The 22,709-nt window shown below is 38.8% G+C and overlaps 1 protein-coding gene across 1 annotated transcript in view; it reads right to left on the reverse strand.

The window, feature by feature from the left end:
• Positions 1 to 22,709, reverse strand: part of USH2A (usherin) — a 939,490-nt gene that overhangs the window by 513,083 nt on the left and 403,698 nt on the right. The window contains exons 25-29 of the mRNA XM_069544562.1: positions 20,848 to 20,978; positions 17,379 to 17,652; positions 10,753 to 10,956; positions 10,545 to 10,625; positions 7,250 to 7,444 (exon numbers count right to left, since the gene is read on the reverse strand). Coding sequence (XP_069400663.1) covers positions 7,250 to 7,444; positions 10,545 to 10,625; positions 10,753 to 10,956; positions 17,379 to 17,652; positions 20,848 to 20,978 — 885 coding nt within the window. The remainder of the gene's footprint in view (positions 1 to 7,249; positions 7,445 to 10,544; positions 10,626 to 10,752; positions 10,957 to 17,378; positions 17,653 to 20,847; positions 20,979 to 22,709) is intronic.

Below are 22,709 nucleotides of genomic sequence, written 5' to 3' on the forward strand. Positions count from 1 at the left end.
TGAAGCCTAGCTTGAAGGATTTTGAGTATGACTTTGCTAGCATGTGAAATGAGTGTAATCATGTGGTAGTTTGAACGTTCTTTGGCATTGCCGTTCTTTGGGATTGGAATGAAAATACCAATGAAATGACCACAGGTTTTGAAGTACAAAAAGACAGTAGGTGAAAACAAATGGACAACTTGAAAAATAACTCAGGGCAAACCTTATCCTGAGCTGAGTACAAAATGCCCACAAGCTCTCAGCTCTCCTCCTTCACCTGAGCCCGAGAGGAAAAGAGTTGACTTTTAAAAATTGTTGTGGGGCAAATGCAAATTTACCTTAATTGACCCCATCCTAATCCCAGAGAAGGTTTTTATTAACAACTAGTTGCCCAGTAAAATGACATGAAAATGATTTGGTTTTCCTGATCAAACACTCACATTGAAGATAAAAGTCAGGGATACAGCAAATGAACTATGGAAGTGCATTTTACTGATTATAGGGGAAAAAGTCTGTAACTCAAAAAGAACAAGAGACTATAGCACTCAAATTACAGAAGACTACCATGCTCAGGGGAGAATTTAATTCAGGAAGCTTGTAAAACTTAAAAATCACCAGTTTCATGCTATTAAGATCCAAAAGAACTTGGAATCCAGTAACAAGAGACTGAAGGTAAATGATAAACAACACAGATTAAACCTGTTAATATGAGAAATAGGCAGAAATCAAAGTGAGCTAGGTGACAAAGAAATTCAAATCAAATCAAAGACTGAAGTAGAAGAGTTTTAAAAATCATCTCAGAAGATTCAAAGAGAAGAATTAACAGTGTCAAAATCAAAAAATGAAAAATGAAAAAATTATGAAGTAATAACCCAGATCCAGAGACCGAAAGTATAAAGATAATAATTAATTCATTGAACATTTATTATGTGCCCATCTACAAGCAAAATATTCTAGGAGTTAATTCATTTTTAAATCTTTGCAGCAATTTTATAACATAAAGAAGGTTTTCATCTTGAATTTATAGATGAGGACACTCCAATATAGCAATACAATTTCAAATCTGCCTGATACCATACTAAATGACATTACTGGGATTTGAACTCAGATTAATTTGACCCTGGGACTTCCTTGGTGACTCAGATGGTAAACAATCTGCCTGTGGTACAGGAGACCCAGGTTCAACCCCTGGGTCAGGAAGATCCCTTCGAGAAGGAAATGGCAACCCACTCCAGTAATTTTTGCTTGGAGAAGTCCATGGACAGAGGAGCCTGGTGAGCTACAGTCTAAGGGGTCACAAAGAATCAGAAAACACTGACCAAGTAACACATCGACTTTCACTTTGATTTGACTCAATAACTGTTCTAGACTTCTAAAACGAAGAAGGTAAACTGGGAAGAAATGTATAATATTGAAAACTCCTATGTCTCAACAGCACACTTTCCAAGCCAAAGAGAGACTCAAATTTGAAGAAAGAGAGTTTGCTATATAACAGAAAAAAAAAATCATGAAAAGAAACCAACACAGTTTATTATAACTTAATTGGTTAAGGACCCTTTTTGAACCAATACAGCTAAATTGGTTTACGGATTCAGGATTTATTCGATGGTTCCATTCAAAAAATACCACTATAATAACCAAAAATTTAGCTTTAAAATCTTAACAAGAGTCACCTGAGAATTGCTAAAAGATTACTTTCAAGATCAATAACAAAGCTACTCATGAACTGCTTTCTTTTACTCTCTCTTGGTCCTTGTTCTCTCAATCAATTGACAAAACAGCTGCCATCAACCAATCTTTACACTCCTAATATCTTCACCAAATCCATTATTTCTGGCTCTCTACTTTCTCATCCCTTCTTTCTCACTCTCTAGTTGCTTTTTTTTTCTTTTGCTGTGAAACCTGATATTGATACTAATTCAGCCTGGCTTTGGTGCCTCTCAATTCATACTCCTCTCCCTTAATAGTCCGATTCTTCCCAGTAAAAGTCCATCTTGCAGTACCAGAGTTCTCCATAACCTTTAATATACCTCTTACATATGTCCTTATCTGTTCACGTCTTTGTAAGCAACAGATACATATTTAGGATTCCTTGAGAGGAAAAAAGTTATAGAATTCATAGTCCAGCACAAGCAAGAAGAGAAATAAAGGAATAGCAAGAAAAATTAATTAATTAAAAGTATTGAAGTTATTTTACCCCATAAAATAGGGTAGGAGAAATAAGAGCAATTGTATAAATTACAAAAGTAAATATGAATTACACTCCCCTACTAAAATACAGAGAGTTTTAAGTTGACTATAAAGGTAAATCAAACTAGATTCTGTTTACACAGATGTACTTCAAACAATGTAACTTTAAAAGTGGCAAATGTAAATGTAATAAGAAAAAGAAAAATACAAACAAAAAGCAAGCTTCCAAAGTAACACAACTGACAAATTGAAGAAACTGACAAAACTGCAATAATTGAGATTTTTTTCCCTTAGTTTTTCACAGATTGGATATATATAAATAAATAAATAACAAGTGGTCAGAGGTTCTCTAATTTTCCTCTCTGTGTATACCATTCACATGCTTGAAATGCCCTACAGTAACATTCAGCAGTTTATTTTACTGGTTTTCAATCTTGGAGGTAGGATTACCTTTCAGAATCTTGTGTAATTTGAGAGCACTCTCTGCCCTGTTTCTGATTCGATCTTACCTCAAATTTAGAATTGCTAATTCAGAAGATATGCATTATATATGTGTGTGTGTGTGTGTGTGTGTGTGTGTGTGTGTGTGTGTGTGTCTATTATCAATATGAAGTGAAGCAAAGTGAAGTCACTTAGTCATGTCCGACTCTTTGAGACCCTGTGGACTGTAGCCCGCTCAGGCTCCTCTGTCCATGGGACTCTTCAGGCAGGAATACTGGAGTGGGTTGCCATTTCCTTCTCCAGGGGATCTTCCCAATCCAGGGATCGAACCTGGGTCTCCTGCATTGCAGGCAGACACTTTATCCTCTGAGCCACCAGGGAAGCCCATATTATCAATATGGTATATCTAATAAGCAAATATTAGTATACCCTAAATGGAGAATATGGACTTTTTTTTCCAAATTACCCATAGAAAACTAACAAAAAATTTTTAAAGATATTATATCAACTACAGAAAATGTGCTTTAAAATCTGCATATAAAAATGTAAATCAAAATTAAAGAAAAATAAGAAATTGCAGTGTTGCAACACATAAGGCAAACTTAAGTACAATGTTCTTCATATATAGATACTTATAATCAATGAGAAAAATGTGAATCCTCCAATAGAAAAACTGATAATGAAACATGATAGATATGTCATAAAAGAAGTATATATTGTCAGTAAACATGAAAATGCTTAATGTCTCCAGGAATAAAGTAAGCCAAATTAATACTCTGACTTTTTTTTTTTTTAATTTACAGTTTAACTGTAGAACTTGTCAACTAGGATATAAAGTGAAATATACAATCTTGCATTCTGCTTGCTGGTGGGAGTATGATTTATATAGTCTTTTTGGCACATATTTGACAACCTAAAAAAATAACTAAATCTTTGTTAAGAAATTACCATATGTTAAGCATTGTGCTAGATGCTTTAAAAACTTCTGATAGCTAACATTTTACAGTGTGACAGTGTGTCAAGGGCTGCCCTGTATGCTTTACATACACATGGACTCCCTTAATCCTCGCAGCTGTCCTGTGAGGTGGGCAGCTATTTCATTACCCACAGGGAATCCGAAGCACAGACACGTTAATTAATGTGTCTAAGTTTACACAGCCGAAAAGAGAGCTGAAATATCATATCACTTAATACATTTAATATTCTTCTGAAGTTAATATTATTCTCCCACTTCATAGGTTGAAGTGAAGTTGCTCAGTCATGTCCAACGTTTTGCGACCCCATGGACTGTAGCCCTCCAGGCTCCTCCGTCCATGGGATTCTCCAGGCAAGAATACTGGAGTGGGTTGCCATTTCCTTCTCCAGGGGATCTTCCCAACCCAGGGATTGAACCCAGGTCTCCTTCATTGCAGGCAGATGCTTTAACCTCTGAGCCACCAGGGAAGCATAACTTAACTTCATAGGTTAAGACACCATAAAGAGACCCAGGAGAATACACAAATTCCCCAATGTTACAGGGAGGGTAAGCAGCAGAGATTTGTATCAATGTCTGCTTGAGCCAGCTTCCCAGGTGGCTCAGATGCTAAAGAAACCTTTCTGTAGTGCAGTAGACCTGGGTTCAAATCCTGGGTTGGGAAGATACCTGGAGAAGGGATTGGCAATGCACTCCAGTATTATTCTTGCCTAGAGAATTCCATGGACAGAGGAGCCTGGCAAGCTACAGTCCATAGAGTTACAAAGAGTTGGACATGACTGAGCGACTAACACATACACTGCTTGACCTCAGAGTCCAAGACTGAATACTGCTTTAAGAAACTTTGATCTAGCTGTTCCATTTCAAGGGATTTAACCTACCATCAATGTCGGTCATTCCTCCAAAGATTTGTATGCAGACTTTTAAAAATCCTATTACTTATAACAGCAAAATTTGGAAATCCAGAAAATAAGAGGAGACTGAGACAAAATGAGATTGGGAGACAGGCAGTGGAAAGCAGCTGCAGAATTTTAAAGAGAGAACCATGATGTCTGGTCGCTTGGTGGGATGGAATCATGGTGGTTGCGGGGTGGAGGTGTCATGAGAAAGAAGAGTTACTGTAGTTGTCCAGGTAAGATATTGGAATGGTTTGTCTTGGACAGTAGATAAAGGGAGACATAGATGAGTTTAACACCTAGTTTAGAAAATGCAATCAATAAACATGGATATATGATGTATGAACAGGATGTAAACATCTCGAAAAGTCTCAAGCTTCATTAACTGGGGGGCTGGAGATGTCATTTATTGATATTGAGAATGGATGAGGAACAGAAATTCAGTTTTGGAGATGGTAAATTTAGAAATAATGAGACATCTACTGGAAATGTCAATTTTTTCGAATGCCTGCTGGATACACACATTTGGAAGTCTGGGTAGGATGTGCATTTAGGAGTCAATAGTGTCTGTAGGGTATTGGATGCTTTGTGAATCTATGAGTTTCCTGGAGCAAGACTGTGGAAAAAAATTTAAAAAGAGAGAGAAAAGGTCCCAGATCTAAACCCTGAGGTCTTTCAAAAGGCAGAGTTGAGCTTCTGAGGGAGTGGGTAAAGACACTGAGAAAAGGGGACCCAGAAGCAGAACAATAATAAAAATGATGCAATATTTCAAGAGATGGTAAGAAATCCACAGTACAGAATGCTATCAAGCAGAGGAGACCAGGATTGTAGTGTTCTGTGGATATTTAAAATGGAAGCTTTTGAAGTCCTCAACAAGGCAAGTAAGCAGAAGCCAGGCCTAGTGAAGAAATGGGGACACCACAGATGCCTTAGGAAGAGGATAGAGACAGTGGTAGCTCGAAGGGACTTTAGATAAAAGGAAGATTCTTATCATGGGTTTGGGTTTGTTTGTGTTTACCAATGGGTGTTGATAGATGCGTTTGAATGATCCTGGGCAGAACCCAAATGGGCAGTGGCTCTAACTTTGGCATCACCAGCATCACTAGAGGAGGGCTTGGTAAAACGGGACTGTTGAGCTCTGCTTCACAGCTTCTGCTTCAGCAGGTGGGGGTGAGCTGGAGAATGTGCATGAATAAGAAGGTCTCAGGGGAGGCTGTTGATCCAAGTCGTAGGACCACACTTGGTAAATGACTCCAGGAGACAGAGGTTAAAATATAAGTAAGAGGAAGAGAGACCACCAGTAATAGCTCTAAAAAGGCAGGAAAAGTTGGGGTCCATAAGACTTTTGAAGATTATATTTTTAATAGCATAAGGGAAGCTCTGTAAAAACAGGAAGGGAAATGGAGAGAAATGTGAAAAATAATGAAAATAATATTATATGCCAAAGATGTTTTTAAATGTTTTAACATCCATTAATTCACTAATCCTATAATAACAGTGCTATTGTTCAGAAAAATGCAATTAATGTATATATTTCATAGGAAGAGAGTGACAGAAATTCTTTATGATAGATTTTTGCTTTTTTGGTGTCCAAGAAAATTTCATATATAAGGCTATCAGCTGAGTGGGATAAAGAAGGCAGGTTAACACCTAGATAGTTTGGAAAAATATAAAATATTTAACGAGGAGAATAGGAGAAGGAGCTTATTATAGAAACACAGTAGGATTGGTGTCATTACTGAGTGTCCAACAGAAAATGGGAACTGAGACTTCCTCTAGACCACTTAGCTGCAGTGTGAAGCCTGGGCAGAGGCCCAATCAGATTGGGTTTTTATTAGATGGGTAAAATAGAGGACAAAGGAAATGAAAGATAAACAATTTTTTTTTAACTGGTTGTATATTTGGGCTATAGATTCTAAGGTATCTAAAACAAGGAAGTAAAGATTGATAGAGATGACTGATGTGTTAGAAAAACAATTAAGGCCACTTTGAAAATCCATCTAATTTGTCAAGTTCTTAAAAGTATCTCTGACAGAGGAAAATTTTTTTTTCTATTAAATTTTTTTGATGCATTTTATTTTTGGGGGGGTCAAAGGCTTAAATCTGGCTTTCCATTTAAATGGGCCTTAACATTTCATGAGGCTGAAAACTGCTATCTTACGACACAAGCAGAAATTTGAGCATGGGACCTTGTGTGTTGCTCATGTGTGTATTTCACTCCCGCCTGTGTACACACTATCCATGGTGTACCGTGAGAAATTGATTCACTGATTTGCCAGTCAAACTGCTGGTGCTCTAATCTCCTCTACCTTGACATAATTAGGTTTAATAAACAATTTTACAATAAATAATGGTACTGTGAACTTGGGCTAGTCCCAACGAGTAAACTTTTGCATGGTAAATAGGTCACTGGCACTCTATATATACATAAGATCTTGAAAAGTTTCACATTTTAAGGGCGTATAAGCATCCTAGGTATAAGAATCTCATTAAGGGTGAAAGCCACTCGTGACCTAACCTTTAGGGGATGGAGAAAGTACCAGCCTCATAATGAAACTATCCATGAAAGCCCATAAACATTTATAGAATTATTTTTCATCCTTCATGGATAGAGGTGTCCGTATAATTAGATGATTCTTGTTGTTTGTAACCAGGCAAAAATTTGAGAATTTTTCACATACTAGGGCAAAAGGCTTGACGGATGTTTGTATTCAAAGTCAAAACAGAAAGAAAATTAATAAGATCTACTCCCTTGAGGAACCCACTTTACCTGTGAAGGTGTTGGTATCGACAAGCTCAGAGCTGGCAGAGGGCATGTGGGGTGGACCGGGAGCATCCTCACTGTAGGCTCTCAGGATATACTTCTCAATTACACCTCTAGCCACAACAGGTTCATCCCAGGTCACCTCGATGCTATAGCCATTTATGCTGCGGACTCCTGAGGGAGTTGGCACACTTTGTGGAGCTGTGAAAGGATAAAAGAGAAAATAGGCAGAATGGCAGTTCTGAAAAGACTACTGCTCCTATTCTTCACTTTTAATGGCTGCAGTAAATCAGACTCAACCATTAGCATAAATACAATTTATTAGAGTTGTAACTTTTCAGCATTGATTTAATATGACTGCACATCTTGAGCCATTCAGTTTAAGCGATATTTCAAAACCATCAAAACTCCATCGACATCACGTTCTTTCAAGTCTAGACCAGGTTTTCCAAAAACATTTAATGTATCCAACATGTTTTAAACATCACTCATAAAGAAGGAGGTGGATGGTAGGCAGATAACAAGTTCAAACAATATAATGATGTACCCCTTTGAAGCAAGATAATTAGACTGTTATTATACATAGTGGTTTGACACTTTTATATCGTCAATGTATTAGCCAAAAAATATCACAAATGTGATCGTATTGTACTTGAAGGTCTGATCCCATTTGCAAATTCAATTGTTTTTCCAATTAATTTTTAAAGAAGTGAAGTTCTACCAGCTGGGATATACAGGATACATTCCTACCTGCACTCAGAGGAAGGGGCAGGTAGAGAAGTTGATGCCCTTGAGATTCTACAAAATCATTTTCAGAGATGTTTTCTTCAGAGCATCACAAAGTAACATAAAATGAAAAGTTTATAGAAACTACAAAACCTCACTTATAAGCTGAATCCTCTACTTTTAAAAATCCATAACCTTTAACTATTTATTAGATATTTCTCTGGTTCTGATCAGTAACAACTTCATCACAGCTGACTGCACTGAGGATGCTGAGAAAAAGCCCGAGGAACTCCGTGGCAGGATGATGGATGACAGAGGGGCTCTGACTGCTCCTGGACTCCTGAGCGCTGTCGATGGAGGATCACCCTGGTCTCTCCCCATCAAATAGCCTCCTCCTCTGACTTTACTCTTCAGGCCAATAAAACAGGACAGCCTCAAGGGAAGCATCATGAACGTAAGGAGTGAGGGGGAGCACAGAGGTGGAGAACCACTGTCTGTGCAGGTGAACCACCACAAGCAACTTTAGGAAATGCACAGGCCACACAATCAAGTTCCAAGTGATGGGACAATGGGAGTGATGCTGATTTTATTAGTTCTGAAATGCGGTACAGGGCAAAGTAGTCCTGTCTAACAGATGGTGTTCTCATAAGGGACAGAGCAAAACTGACTCAAAAATAATTAAATAGTGCAATTATTCTCCAACCCTTGGGAGCATGTAGCTGCTCAGTGTTGTGGTCAGATGTAAATATGAATTTATGGCATAAGACTTTGTGGTCAGATCACTGCTATAAATTCAGAGCTCTATTTGCATACTTTCTTGGTGGTACTCAAAATCGGGGCTATGTAAGCCATGCACTTTATGGACACCAATTTAGGTTGCTGAATTAGACTGAAAGCAGGCTTTATATTTATTAATAAAGTAGAGAAATGTGAAACAGGGGCAGAGAACATGCCAGTCACAAATGAACATTTTACATTAGAGCTTTTTCCAAGATCTAAAATTGAAAAGGATTTAAGGGATCATTCAGTTCATTGTCTTGCCTATAAATAGATGATGATTTAACTCATCCTGGAAAAGTGTCAAGTTGTCCTCTTCTGGAAACTCTATAGGCAGCAAACTCCAAACATTCTTATCAGTATCCCATCTCAGTATTTAATTGTCTTTTAGATTAAAAAGATTCCTCAAAGGACATCTACACTAGTAACCTGTTGTTGTTGCTATGTTGCTAAGTCACTTCAGTCATGTCCGACTCTGTGCGACCCCATAGACGGCAGCCCACCAGGCTCCCCCATCCCTGGGATTCTCTACGCAAGAACACTGGAGTGGGTTGCCATTTCCTTCTCCAATGCATGAAAGTGAAAAGTCAAAGTGAAGTCGCTCAGTCGTGTCCAACTCTTAGCGACCCCATGGACTGCAGCCTACCAGACTCCTCCGTCCATGGGATTTTCCAGGCAAGAGTAGTGGAGTGGGGTGCCATTGCCTTCTCCAAGTAACCTGTTATTGATCATAAACATCAAAGGGTGCTTGGTAAAACAAACAAACAAACATGTCTTTAAACAAATCACGACTTGCTAAGGACAACTCTTCAAGAGTGTCAATCATATGGAAATGTATTTGTCTTTCTGACAAATATTTTCTCTAAAATGGTAGAAGGCTACTGATTCACAAAACTTCTCGTAATGAATGCCTCTTTGTGATGGTATTATGTGAAAAGATGTTGTGGTCACTGTCAGAGGTATAAAGTGCTAATAAATCAGTTATCTGAGATTAGATCTAATACAGTCCGTTTCTTAGTCGTTTCTCCATTCAACTCAAAGAAATTAGACCATTCAGCAATTTCTATCCTGGAAGAGGCATTCTAAGGCCCTAACAGTAAGCACCATGGCAAACATCTGCCATTATGTGATAAAAGACACATGCATGCAAGCTTAGTCATATCCAACTGTTTTGGAGACCCCATGGGCTGTAGCCCATCTGGCCCCTCCATCCATGAAATTTTCCAGGCAAGAATACTGAAATGAGTTGCCATTTTCCTCCTCCAGTGGATCTTCCTGATACAGGGATCGAACCTGCACCCCCTATGTCTCCTGTATCGCAGACAGATTCTTTTCCAATTGAGCCATTGCAGAAGCCCAATAAAAGACACATTTGCTTCCAACCACAGTGTGGGTTTCAAACAAGCTCTCCACCAAAGAGGCCAGAAGCTGCCTATCCTCACCTAAAGGAAACCCTGACTTTAGCTTTTTGGGGACTAAGCAACTTGTAAAGATTCCCAGTTCTTAGATGAATTATAGTCGATATGGGCCTTTATCAAGACAACTTGAACTTACTTTCTTCTGCATCTGAAGAGGAAAGACTCAGCCTGAACAAATCTTTATGAAATATTTAAAGAATCACAAGTCCTGATCCACTAAGCATTTTCACCAACAACAGATGACTCTGCAAACCAAGGTGTGCTCTGTCACAGGATTACAAACATGGTACTTGCTGCACGGGTGAGAGGCTTTGCTTTTCTTTACCTGCACAATATATGCATTTGTGTGTGATACGCATTTTAAGATAAACACTCTTTACCTGCTCCTGTTGTGCGTCCCCGGCTCCAATCGCTGTGTACCGAGCCTCCTTCATGTGAGGCTGTTACTCGATACAGGTATTCTTAAATGGAAATAAGAAGGAGGAAAGTTAACATAGGACTCATGGAGAATAATGGTGGGCTGGCAGGGAGGGAAGAGGTGATGAGCAAGAGCCATGGAACACTGAATTTAGGGCATCTCTGCTTTACCTGTGAATGGCTGGAGATGGCTCTCATAAGTAGTCCGCTCTTCTCCCCGGTACACCAGGATGGAGTCATTTCCCCTGCACTTAGCAGCACTGTCAGTTGACAAGCATCCATCCAGATTGACTCTGACAGCACCACTGGACACGGATGCCAAGTTAATGACAACCCCCCGTGCAAACTTCACATCCTTCATGCAACCACCGAAACCTAGCAAACAGTAAGGGATGAGTATCACACAAAGGGCTTGAGTCCTTAATTAGCCATCATTTTTGTCCCCTCTGTAGTACTACATTTTGATGAAGTTAGGGAGGTGGTTTAGACACAATTTTCAAACTTTCAAGTCTTCTTTGGGAGATCCTTTCTGCTCCTTTATGCCTGCTTTTTACCAGGCTAAGCTGTTGCAGGAAATATTTATATTTACATTATTTTGAAATATATATAAGCTGATAATTGTAATTCAACTGAATTAGATTCAACTGAAAAGTATGTATTATATATTTTTAGGAGCAGTTGTTTTACATTCTGTTTATTCCCATGAAATAACATGTAGTCCAGTGGTGCTACATAATGTGTAGGCAATTTTACATTATGGTGAGAGCGTTTTCACATGTTCCTCAGTCTTGGAAAATGAAGTTACCTGTATTCATAAGTCCATGTCTAAGTGCCAAAAACTAATATGTAAATGAGCATGATTATTCAAGAAGCTCACTGAGAAAAAAGAAAATACACTCTCAGGTCCCCCGTTGCTCAGTCGTAAAGAATCCGCCTGCAATGCAGGAAACATGGGTAGATGTAGCTTTGGTCCCAGGGTTGGAAAGATCCTCTGGAGAAGCCACTCCAGTATTGTTGCCTGGGAAATCACATGGACAGAGGAGCCTGGCAGGTTACAGTCCACAGGGACACAAAGAGTTGGACACGACTGAGCATGGAGCATGAGGTTCTAATGCAGAACCGTAGGAGATGGTTGGATAAGATCACCAACTCAATGGACATGAGTTTGAGCCAACTCCTGGAGACAGTGAAGAACAAGGAAGCCTGATGGCCTGCAATCCATGGGGTTGCAAAGAGTTAGACATGACTTATCGATTGAACAATAAGGAGAAAGAATGTAGTTTCAAAATACACTAAAATCATGAGTTATTGCAATGAATTCCATAACAACGTTTCATAGTCATAGAACAAAGCCCCAGTTAATTCAGGACACTTGGGAGCTGTCACTGTGCTCCACCATTTTCACTGAGTTTCATAATCTTGACTGTGCAAAATGATTACCAGTTTCAGGTTCATGGTCTCAGGACAGGAACCAAATTCAACTTTGGCAATAGCAACACAAGAAGCATCTTGGGAAGTGTAGTTTACTCAGTTGACTTTAGAATAGCCACGCTGCATTCAGTTCTGGGAAGTTTAATAGAGAAGGTGGAGGAGATGGGTTTGAAGTGTGTACTGACTGCTCTCTTTTTACAGAACCATGGGGCATCACGTCACCTGGGGCGCAGCTGGAGCTTTGAATGACTTGCTATTTTGTATAAACAGAGATCAGTTCCGCAAGGTTTGGCAGCACTCCGCTCACAAAACTGCACACAATTGTCAAAGAAGGGACAAACAGACTGAGTTTGAGATTGCTGGAACACATAGTCTCTCTCTTTCGTGAACAAAACACTGTCAAGTCTGAATGGCCCCAAACAGATAATTAGTTCTTTTCAAGATTACAGCCCACCAGCAAGAAATGGAAATAAAATACAATGCAATGCTGAACAGTAAAGTAAGTTAATTCTAACAATGACCATATTGTTCTCTTCAGCATTTATATGGTGTGTTATTCTTTCTGCTAACACATTAAGTTGCAGCCTATTTCCTTTTAAATGCCTTTGCTATTATTCACATTCCTTTAGGCCTGACTGATCAATACCGCTAGTCTATCTTCAACACACAGTAGATACACAGTAAGTTGGGTAAATTGAGTTGAAAGCAATGAAGCTCAATATAAACACATCTCCTTGAAAATTCAGAAGCTAAGAATTCCAATTTCTTTACAAGTAGTAATTTTCTGATGGCACAGAGCTGTCACCTAACTTCTCTTGTCCTCCAGTTTCCCTGCCAATAAAAGGATGAACAATTCAAAGACAGCTTCGGCAAACATTAATGCACCCTTATAAGGAATGTCGCTTTATTGTTCAAGGGGTTCAGAATTTCAGTTTCACAGAATGAAAAGACTGCTAGAGATGGATGGTGTTGATTGTTGCTCAAAAACATGAATGTACTAAATGCCTGAGCTGGACACTTAAAAGTGATTAAGATGGTAAATGGTATGTTAGGTGTTACTGTTGTTGAGTTGCTAAGTCATGTCCAATTCTTTATGACCCCATGGACTGTAGCCCACAAGACTCCTCTGCCCATGGAATTTTCCAGGAAAGAATACTGGGTTGCCATTTCCTTCTGCAGGAGATCTTCCCAACCCAGGGATCAAATCCATATCTCCTATATTAGTAGTGGATTCTTTGAGTCACCTGGCAAGCCCCAATTGTATGTTAGGTATTTGTTGCTGTTCAGTCACTCAGCTGTGTCCAGCTCTTTGCGACCCCATGGACTGCAGCATGCCAGGCTTCCCTGTTTTTCACCATCCCCTGGAGCTTGCTCAAACTCATGTCTATTGAGCTGGTGATGCCATCCAACCATCTCATCCTCTGTCCCCTTCTCCTCCTGCCTTCAATCTTTCCCAGCATCAGGGTCTTCTCTAATGAGTCAGTTCTTCATATCAGGTGGCCAAAGTATTAGAATTTCAGATTTAGCATCAGTCCCTTCAATGAATACTCAGGATTGATTTTCTTTAGGATTGACTGGTTTGACCTCCTTGCAGTCCAAGAGACTCTCAAGAGTCTTCTCCAACACCACAGTTCAAAAGTATCCATTCTTAGGCATTCAGCCTTCTTTACGGTCTGACATCCATACACTGGATGTATGGTTTTCCAACTACTGGAAAACCCCTTAACTATACAGACCTTTGTCAGCAAAGTAATGTTACATATAAAGTGAAAGTGAAGTCACTCAGTCATGTCCGACTCTTTGCGACCCTGTGGACTGTAGCCCACCAGGCTCCTCAGTCCATGGGATTCTCCAGGCAAGAATACTGGAGTGGATTGCCATTTCCTTCTCCAGGGAATCTTCCCAACCCAGGGATCAAACCCAAGTCTCCCGCATTGCAGGCAGACGCTTTAACCTCTGAGCCACCAGGGAAGCCCTGATGTTAGGTATATTTAACTACAATTAAAACTGTTAAAAAAAAAAAAACAAACTTAGAGAAATATCTTAAATGTTAATACACAAGATACAATTTTAAATTTGGAAAAGGCCACAGTCATAGGCTTCCTTCACTCTGGAGGCAAAAAGGTACAGAGAGTAGAGTGATTCTTCTATGTAGTAATTCTGCTTAGAAAGTGGGACTCTGCCCTCAGGCCTTAGGGGTACAGCTACCTAGGCTATATTGCAGGGTCCTTGCTGTGCTATCCTTAGGGTAGTCAGAGGATTTTGTCAAAGTTTGTACCATTCTTCCAACTCTGCACCATCAGAAACCCTCCCGCAGGAAATACTCCCTAGTGATCTCTGAAATATGAATGGGATGCGAGGATAAAAAGAGGGGAGAGGGGCTGTCTGTGGGAAGACTAGTGATGCCTCCTCATCTTTTTTTCCCTGCCTTTATGAAAACTGAAAGTGACTCTCTACACCTATCCTCCTCCCAGGTCTCTGAAAAACTCGAAGGTGGTCTAGAACTCTGGGTTGACAAACCTGAGAGACACAGTAGCCCTCTGGGGGAGGAGTCCAACCCGGGGGCACTTGGGCCCACTCTTAACCTCTCTGCTCAGAGCTATGGACAGACCATAACCTGGGAGACCACATGCCATGGTCCACTCACTCCCAACCCAAGTGCCCATGGTCTAAGGTGGTATATCTTCCGCACATTATGTTGTCCAGTGTCTCCAGAACATAGAGGAAAATTAATCTGCCTTTGATTTAAAGGAAGATTGTGACAATAATGGATATTTTAAAAAACAGCTCTAGTAGGACCACAAAAATAGAGCCTTTGGAAAAGGTGTTAATGGAGAAGCATGTTGCTGTTGTCCTTTAGCTGCTAAGTCCTGTCTGACTCTTTGTGACCCCATGGACTGTAGCCCACCAGGCTATTTGTCCATGGCATTTACCAGGCAAGAATACTGGAGTGAGTTGCCATTCCCTTCTCCAGGGGATCTTCCTGATCCAGGGATCAAACTTGGGTCTCCTGCATTGCAGGTGGATTCTTTACCACCGAACCAGCAGGAAAGCCCAGTGAAAAAACATAGAACAATTTTTATGATAGTGGACTGAAAAAAATACAGTAAGTGAATAGGATTATTTTTAGTTGCAATTTACTACATGCATGCAGCACCTTTATATTGTGAATGTTCTCCTGATCACTGTGTAAAACATGCTGCTACTTATATAAATCAGTACTATTCAAAGCATCTGAGTCAGAATCTTAGGAGACAAAGCCATTTAAATACCATTTAAACTCTGCATTTAAAAAAAAAAAAACACCTTTTCTGGGCAATTCCAGTGGATCTTGAATAATAATAATAGCTAATTTTATTGAGTTCTTACAAAGTTTTAGCTACTATACTTCAATATTTTATCAGTGGTTTGAGACCACTGATATGGATGATACTGCAATGATAAAAATTTAGTATTATCCATAAATAAAATATCTTCTAGTATCACAGTCTTAGTCATAGAGTTAGTCCTCTTGGGTCTATGTTGATGCTTTAAAGTTTCATCATTATCATCTTAATAATTCCAATTTTAGCCAGCTTTCTAGGACATTCATAATAATGGGTTTTGGTGTACTTTGACAGTAACATGCTCAGTATACGGAGGATTTTTCCTAGACATAAATAGAATCAAGTAATTTTGTTCTTATAAAGAGTTTTCAAGCTCTTTCTAACCTCAGAAACCTGAAAACCCAAAGAAGCCCTTATATGAATGTAATATTTTTAGCTGCTGTTACATCTTAAGTGCCTTGAAAATGTCATTACTGTCTTATACCCCAGATATTCATTAACTCCCTTACTAGTACCCTTCTAAAAGTCTCCTTAGAGCTTGCCATATATTTTCTATTCAAAGACATTTAAATCTTTATGTACTTACCAAATAGGCAAAGACTGCTTCATGGAAATTTTAACCATTCAGGGTGCACAGGTCTTGAAATATGTTGAGAACATTTTCTACACAGAAGCATACAAGCTGGAAGTTTCTGTGCTTTTCCCACTTCATAGAGGAAGTAACTTCAACCAGTGCCCATGAAAAAGAACACTTGACTATAATAATGAAAGTGGGCTTTAACACCAGGCAGCCCAAGATGGGCAGGCTTGCCATCTGCTTAGTAGCCACCGACCTTGAGCAAATTACTTTCCTCTCTGCCCTCTAGTTTCCTAATCTTTAAAATGGGGATACAAGTAATAATACCTGTCTCATGGGCTTGCTATGAAGAACCGACCCAATTATTCTAACATGAGGTTTTCAGAACCACACATGTCACACGATATGAACTCACATACAGTTAGTCTTTTTTAAACAATAATTTCTCCAATTATGTTCAAACTCCTTATATGGGTTAAAGGTTTCCTTTAGCTATACATCATACACGTGTACTTTTTCCTTTCATTGATGGTTATGAATATTAAATGACATACATATTTTTCACAGGTATGTCAGAAATTAAAGCAACCTCACATTTTCATGTGCTTTGCTTCATAAGAGCTCCATGGAAATGCATGGAAACAAATAGCATTGATGTCAGAAAAAAAACCCAGGGTATTTAAGGCCATTTTTACTGGCTGTGCACACTAACCTATTTTTTAATCTGTAAATATAGATAATGATCAGCATTTAAAAGAACCAGAACCACATGCTTATCCAAGAAAAACATACAAGGAAACACTATGAGTGAGTGAGTGAAGTTGCTCAGTCATGTCTGATTCTTTGTGACCCCATCGACTGTAGCCCACCAAGCTCCCCCATCCATGGAATTTTCTAGGGAAGAGTACTGGAGTGGGTTGCCATTTCCTTCTCCAGGGGATCTTTCCGAGCTGGGGATCGAACCTGGGTCTCCCGTATTGCAGGCAGACGCTCTACCGTCTGAGCCACCAGGGAATCCCAAACATACTATATATATATATATATATATATATATATATATATATATATATATGTGTGTGTGTGTGTGTGTGTGTGTGTGTGTGTGTGTGTGCATGTGTGTATCTCTCTATATATACACATACACATATACATGTACATACAAATATATATGTATATATATTATAATTACATCTGATAAAGATGTTTGAATAAATATATTGATTTATTATTTATTGTATAAATAGGTATGATTTAACATATAAATAGATATAACAACATACTCTTAAGGGCAACATACAAAACTATTTGAAGAAGTATTTTGTGATTTTTTTTTTAGAGTGTAAAATTCTTCCAGAAAACAGATGAATAGATGTTGCTCTCAGATCAGTTCTACTGCTCTGTCCTGAAACACAGAACCACCAAGACCTGGTAGTACTAGGGCTGTACTTCCAAAGAAAGTTTACCTTGTTCCAGCTTCAGGTGTTTATAGGAGTCATGCAGCTCCTGTGGGATTCCTCCCACATAGACAGGGGAATTCACCATCAGGGCCTGGGCTCTGGACTCTGACACGCGCTCCATCAGTTCATTCATGCTTGCTGATATGACGGAATCATTTTTCTTAATGATCACTTTATTCCACTTTCCATCACAGTAGGACAGCCCAGGCCAAAGATCCACTTGTGTAAAAGTAAGACTAGTATTTAACCGGAAGCTCAATATTCCACTCTTCAGTTCCATCTGTATTTCATATTAAAAAGAAAATAGGTATATAAAAAGACTGCAGAATAGCAGTTGGGAGAGAACAGAAGGTCAACTTCTTGAAGAAAAGCAAGAAATTTCCCTGAAAGTACTCTATAAAAATGTCCCACTTTATTCTAAGCAGAACTGGAGCAACATATAATGAAGCACTTTGCAAGCTTATAATTGACATGAAGGACGTTGTAATGAGTCAGACACATTTATACCCAGTAATGCTGATATGATGTAATGCAATATTATATAGGAAAAAACTTTTTTTTTTTCCTTTCTGAGGCAACATAGGTAAAAGACTAAACCCTAGCATAAGTGATTAAGTGACTGAAGAGAACAGAACGGTTTAAACTCTGACTCTATTTTTATTTGAATCTTCAGAAAATGAGAAAATACTACTTCATATATCAATTTAATTTAGGGGGAACATATGACAAGACAATAAGAAAATGAAATGTCAAGCCTGATTAAGCTTATTTTAACTGGTTAGTGAACTCAATTTCAAATTTGTAAGATGTATTTTGATTCGATATTTCAGTGTTTCTATTCTAAATCTCTAACTAACATAATTGCTTCTACGTCTGTACCATTAGATTAAGGCGCCATTTTCTAATATGAACATATTTTACCCACATTTCATGGTAAGGAAATGTCTCCGTATGTTTTTCTTCAAAATGTTACTCAATAATTATTTTCCCTACTATGTTCTTTTTTGGGAGGAGGGGCTCCAAAAATCAGTGCAGAGGATGATTGCAGCCATGAAATTAAAAGACACTTACTCCTTGGAAGGAAAGTTATGACCAACCTAGATAGCATATTGAAAAGCAGAGACATTACTTTGCCAACAAAGGTCCATCTGGTCAAGGCTATGGTTTTTCCAGTGGTCATGTATGGAAGTGAGAGTTGGACTGTGAAGAAGGCTGAGTGCAGAAGAACTGATGCTTTTGAACTGTGGTGTTGGAGAAGACTCTTGAGAGTCGCTTGGACTGCAAGGAGATACAACCAGTCCATCCTAAAGGAGATCAGCCCTGGGTGTCCTTTGGAAGGACTGATGCTAAAGCTGAAACTCCAGTACTTTGGCCACCTCATGCAAAGAGTTGACTCATTGGAAAAGACTTTCTGATGCTGGGAGGGATTGGGGGCAGGAGGAGAAGGGGATGACCGAGGATGAGATGGCTGGATGGCATCACAGACTCGATGGGCGTGAGTCTGAGTGAACTCCGGGAGTTGGTGATGGACAGGGAGCCCTGGCGTGCTGCGATTCATGGGCCCGCAAAGAGTCAGACACGACTGAGCGACTGAACTGAACTATGCTCTTATTTTGTTAGAAGTCAAACTGGTGACCAGAGGATACTTGAAGATTTGAGAACATGATAATGAAACAAATTAACGTGAAGTCTGTTAGTCGCTCAGTCATGACTGACTCTTTGAGATCCCATGGACTGTAGCCACCAGGTTGCTCTATCCATGGAATCTTCCAGGCAAGAATACTGGAGCAGGTTGCCATTTCCTACTCTAGAGGATATTCTCAACCAGGAATTGAACCCATATCTCCTGCACTGTAGACAGATTCTTTACCATCTGAGACACTAGGGATGTCCATTAAGTAACACATTTTAAAAATTATTTCTTTTCTATGTAAAAATCATCTTTGTGAAGTACATCAGGTAGTCATTCATTTTTTTAAACCGCCATTCAGTAAATATTGCTTTTTCCTATTGTGTTCTGTGATTATATGAGGTAATATGTTCTGCTAGTGTATGAGAAAGTGTTCCCAAGAATTACACTGTCTTAATAGCAGAGGCCAGCATGCTGTGTGTGTGCTCAGTCATTCAGTTGTGTCCAGCTCTTTGCGACTCTATAAACTGTACCCTGCCAGGATCCTCTGTTCATGGAATCTTCCAGGCAAGAATACTGGAGCAGGTTATCTTTTCCTACTTCAGAGGATATTCCCAACCAGAGATCAAACCTGCATCTCTTGTGTCTGCTGCACTGGCAGGCAGATTCTTTACCACCTGGGAAGCCCTTAGGCAAACATGTGCTAATGTTATAAATAAGATTGGAATGGGGTTCAATGACATCAGAGACAGGATATACCTTTTGTTCCCTAAAAACTGGGAAAAGGTTGAAGTAAGGTTTTTGGAAGTAAGAGTCATGGAGAATCTTCAGCAGGATAATTAACTCATTCAATGGCACAGGAACATGTATGAACAGATTAGACTTAGAAAAGGTACTAAATTAGGTAAAACAATTCTGGGGAAAAGAGAAAGTTTTAGTTCTGCCAGGTATGTAGAAGAAAAATTTTGGAGGATTTTGCGTAATAGAGAAAAATAACTATCTTTCTGTCATTTGTTTGACACCAAAAGCCCATATTCTTTCTACTAATATCTTCAACTAAAAGTTCACCCTTCTGGTGTCTGAAGTACATCCTATAAAAATGTTCATAGTAGCCTTATTCATCATAGCAAAAAACATGGAATAACTACTACCTCACTGAGAGTAGAAGAGACATATTACTTAGACATGAAAAATGAATAACGTGAATAACTCAGAAACAAAGTCAAGGGCTAAAACAATTGCCTATGGATAGAGTATAATATCACTTTTACAAAATTTCAAAAACAAGGATTCTTATGCATTCACTCACAGTGTCCAAACTATAAAAATGCAAACAGATAATAAACACAAAATTATGATTATATATTACCTCTAGAGGGAGCCAGGGAAACGGGCCAAGAGAAACTCTAGAGGTGGGTACAAAAATTTGATAATATTTTAGTTCTTTGGTGCTAAGTTCATGAGTGTTTCTTGTACTATTGTATTTTATGTATATGTGTGTATAATATTAAACAAATATACATATATTTTGACATTATAAAAAGGTAATAAAGAAACATTTTTCATATGTAAGGGAATTAAATTAAATTTTCTTAATTCCTTATATTTAGGATGTTTTGTTAAAATTATAAGCTTAAAAGTATAATGGTCATTTAAAAAATCATGACCTTAAAATACAAGTGTTTTATAGGACTTCAAAAGTGAAAATGATACAGGGGAAAAAAATAAAAACAAAAATGAATTTGAAAAGAAATTGAAATCACATATAATGTTAAAACATGGTTTGTTGATTTTAAAACTGCATCTAACATTTTAAAATAAATTTAAATAAATCAATTAACATACAGCAAGAAAATCAGGTCCATCTTTGTTGTAAATGAAAAGCAGCAATCCATTCAGTTGGTCAGTTCTGAACTTAAAAGAAATTTCAAAGTCCATTCCACCATGAAACAAGTATGGATAAAGCTCCAGGAACCCTTTAGAGAAAACAACATGTGCAAATTAGCATGGGCAGAGCAATACTGTTAGCTTCTTTAGGGGGTCATAAGACAACCTCAGGTCATATTCTGTCATTGAATAAATCTCTCACAAAAGAAGATGCAGATCAATATCAAGAAAATCACCCTGTAACTATAAAGAAGTGGAAGAATGAACTTCACATATCTTTTAAGAGGAAGCAATTTACTAATTCATGGACAGTTAAGACTATTTTGCTGTTATTGTTCAGTTGCTAAGTCGTGTCTGACTCTCGGTGACCCTGTGGACTACAGCAAGCCAGGCTCCCCTGTCCCTCACCATCTCCTGGAGTTTGCCCAAGTTCATGTCCATTGAACTAGGGATGCCATCCAACCATCTCATCCTTTGTCGCTCTCTTCTCCTTCTGCCTTCAATCTTTTCTAGCATCAGGGTCTTTTCCAATGAGTTAGCTCTTCACAGGAGGTTGCCAAAGTGCTGGAGCTTCAGCATCAGCATCAATCCTTCCAATGAGTATTTAGGTTTGATTTCCTTTAAGATTGACTTATTTGATCTCCTTGCTGTCCAAGGGACTCTCAAGACTCTTCTCCAATACCACAGGTTGATGGCATCAATTCTTCTTTATGATTCAACTCTCACATCCATACATGACTACTGGAAAGACCATAGCCTTGACTATATGGACCTTTGTTGGCAAACTGATGTCTTTAACTTTTCTTAACACACCATCTAGGTTTGTCACAGCTTTCCGGTCAAGAAGCAATCATCTTCTAATTTCATGGTTGCAGTCACCATCTGCAGTGATTTTCAAGCCCAAGAAAAAGAAATCTGTCACTGCTTTCACCTTTTCTCCATTTATTTGCCATGAAGTGATGGGACCATATGCCATCATCTCAATACTTTAATACTTAGTTTTCAGCTGGCTTTTTCACTCTCCTCCTTCACTATCACCAAGAGGCTCTATAGTTCCTCTTTGCTGGTACCATTAGAGTGGTATCATCTGCATATCTGAAGTTGCTGATATTTCTCCCAGCAATCTTGTTTCTAGCTTGTAACTCATCTAGCCTGGCATTTCACATGACATGCTCTGTGTATAAGTTATATAATAGGGTGAAAATAAACAGCCTTGTTGTACTTCTTTCTCAATCCTGAACCAGTTAGTTGTTTCATACAAGGTTCTAACTGTTGCTTCTTGACCCGCATACAAGCTTCTCTGGAGACAGATAAGATGGTCTAGTATTCCCATCTTTTTAAGAGTTTTCCAGTTTGTTATGATCCACACACTCAAAGGCTTTCGCGTAGTAAATGAAACCGAGGTAGATATTTTTCTGGAATTCTCTTGCTTTTTCTATGATCCAGTGAAAGTTGGCAATTTGATCTCTGGTTCCTCTGCCTTTTCTAAACCCAGCTTGAACATCTGGAAGTTCTTGGTTCATATAATGCTAAAGCCTAACTTGAAGGATTTTGAGCATAATCTTACTAGTATGGGGCATGAGTGCAATTGTCTGGTGGTTTGAACATTCTTTAGTACTTCCCTACTTGGGAACTGGGAAGAGGATTGACATTTTCCAGTCCTGTGGCCAGTGTAGGGTTTTCCAAATTTGCTGACATACTGAGTGCAACAGTTTAATAGCATCATCTTTTAGGATTTTAATTAGCTCTTCTGGAATTCCATCACCTCCACTAGCTTTATTGGCAGCAGTGCTTCCTAAGGCCCGCTTGACTTCACACTC

This window comes from Ovis canadensis, chromosome 12 (genome assembly GCF_042477335.2).
Source record: "Ovis canadensis isolate MfBH-ARS-UI-01 breed Bighorn chromosome 12, ARS-UI_OviCan_v2, whole genome shotgun sequence".
Taxonomy (NCBI): Eukaryota; Metazoa; Chordata; class Mammalia; order Artiodactyla; family Bovidae; genus Ovis; species Ovis canadensis.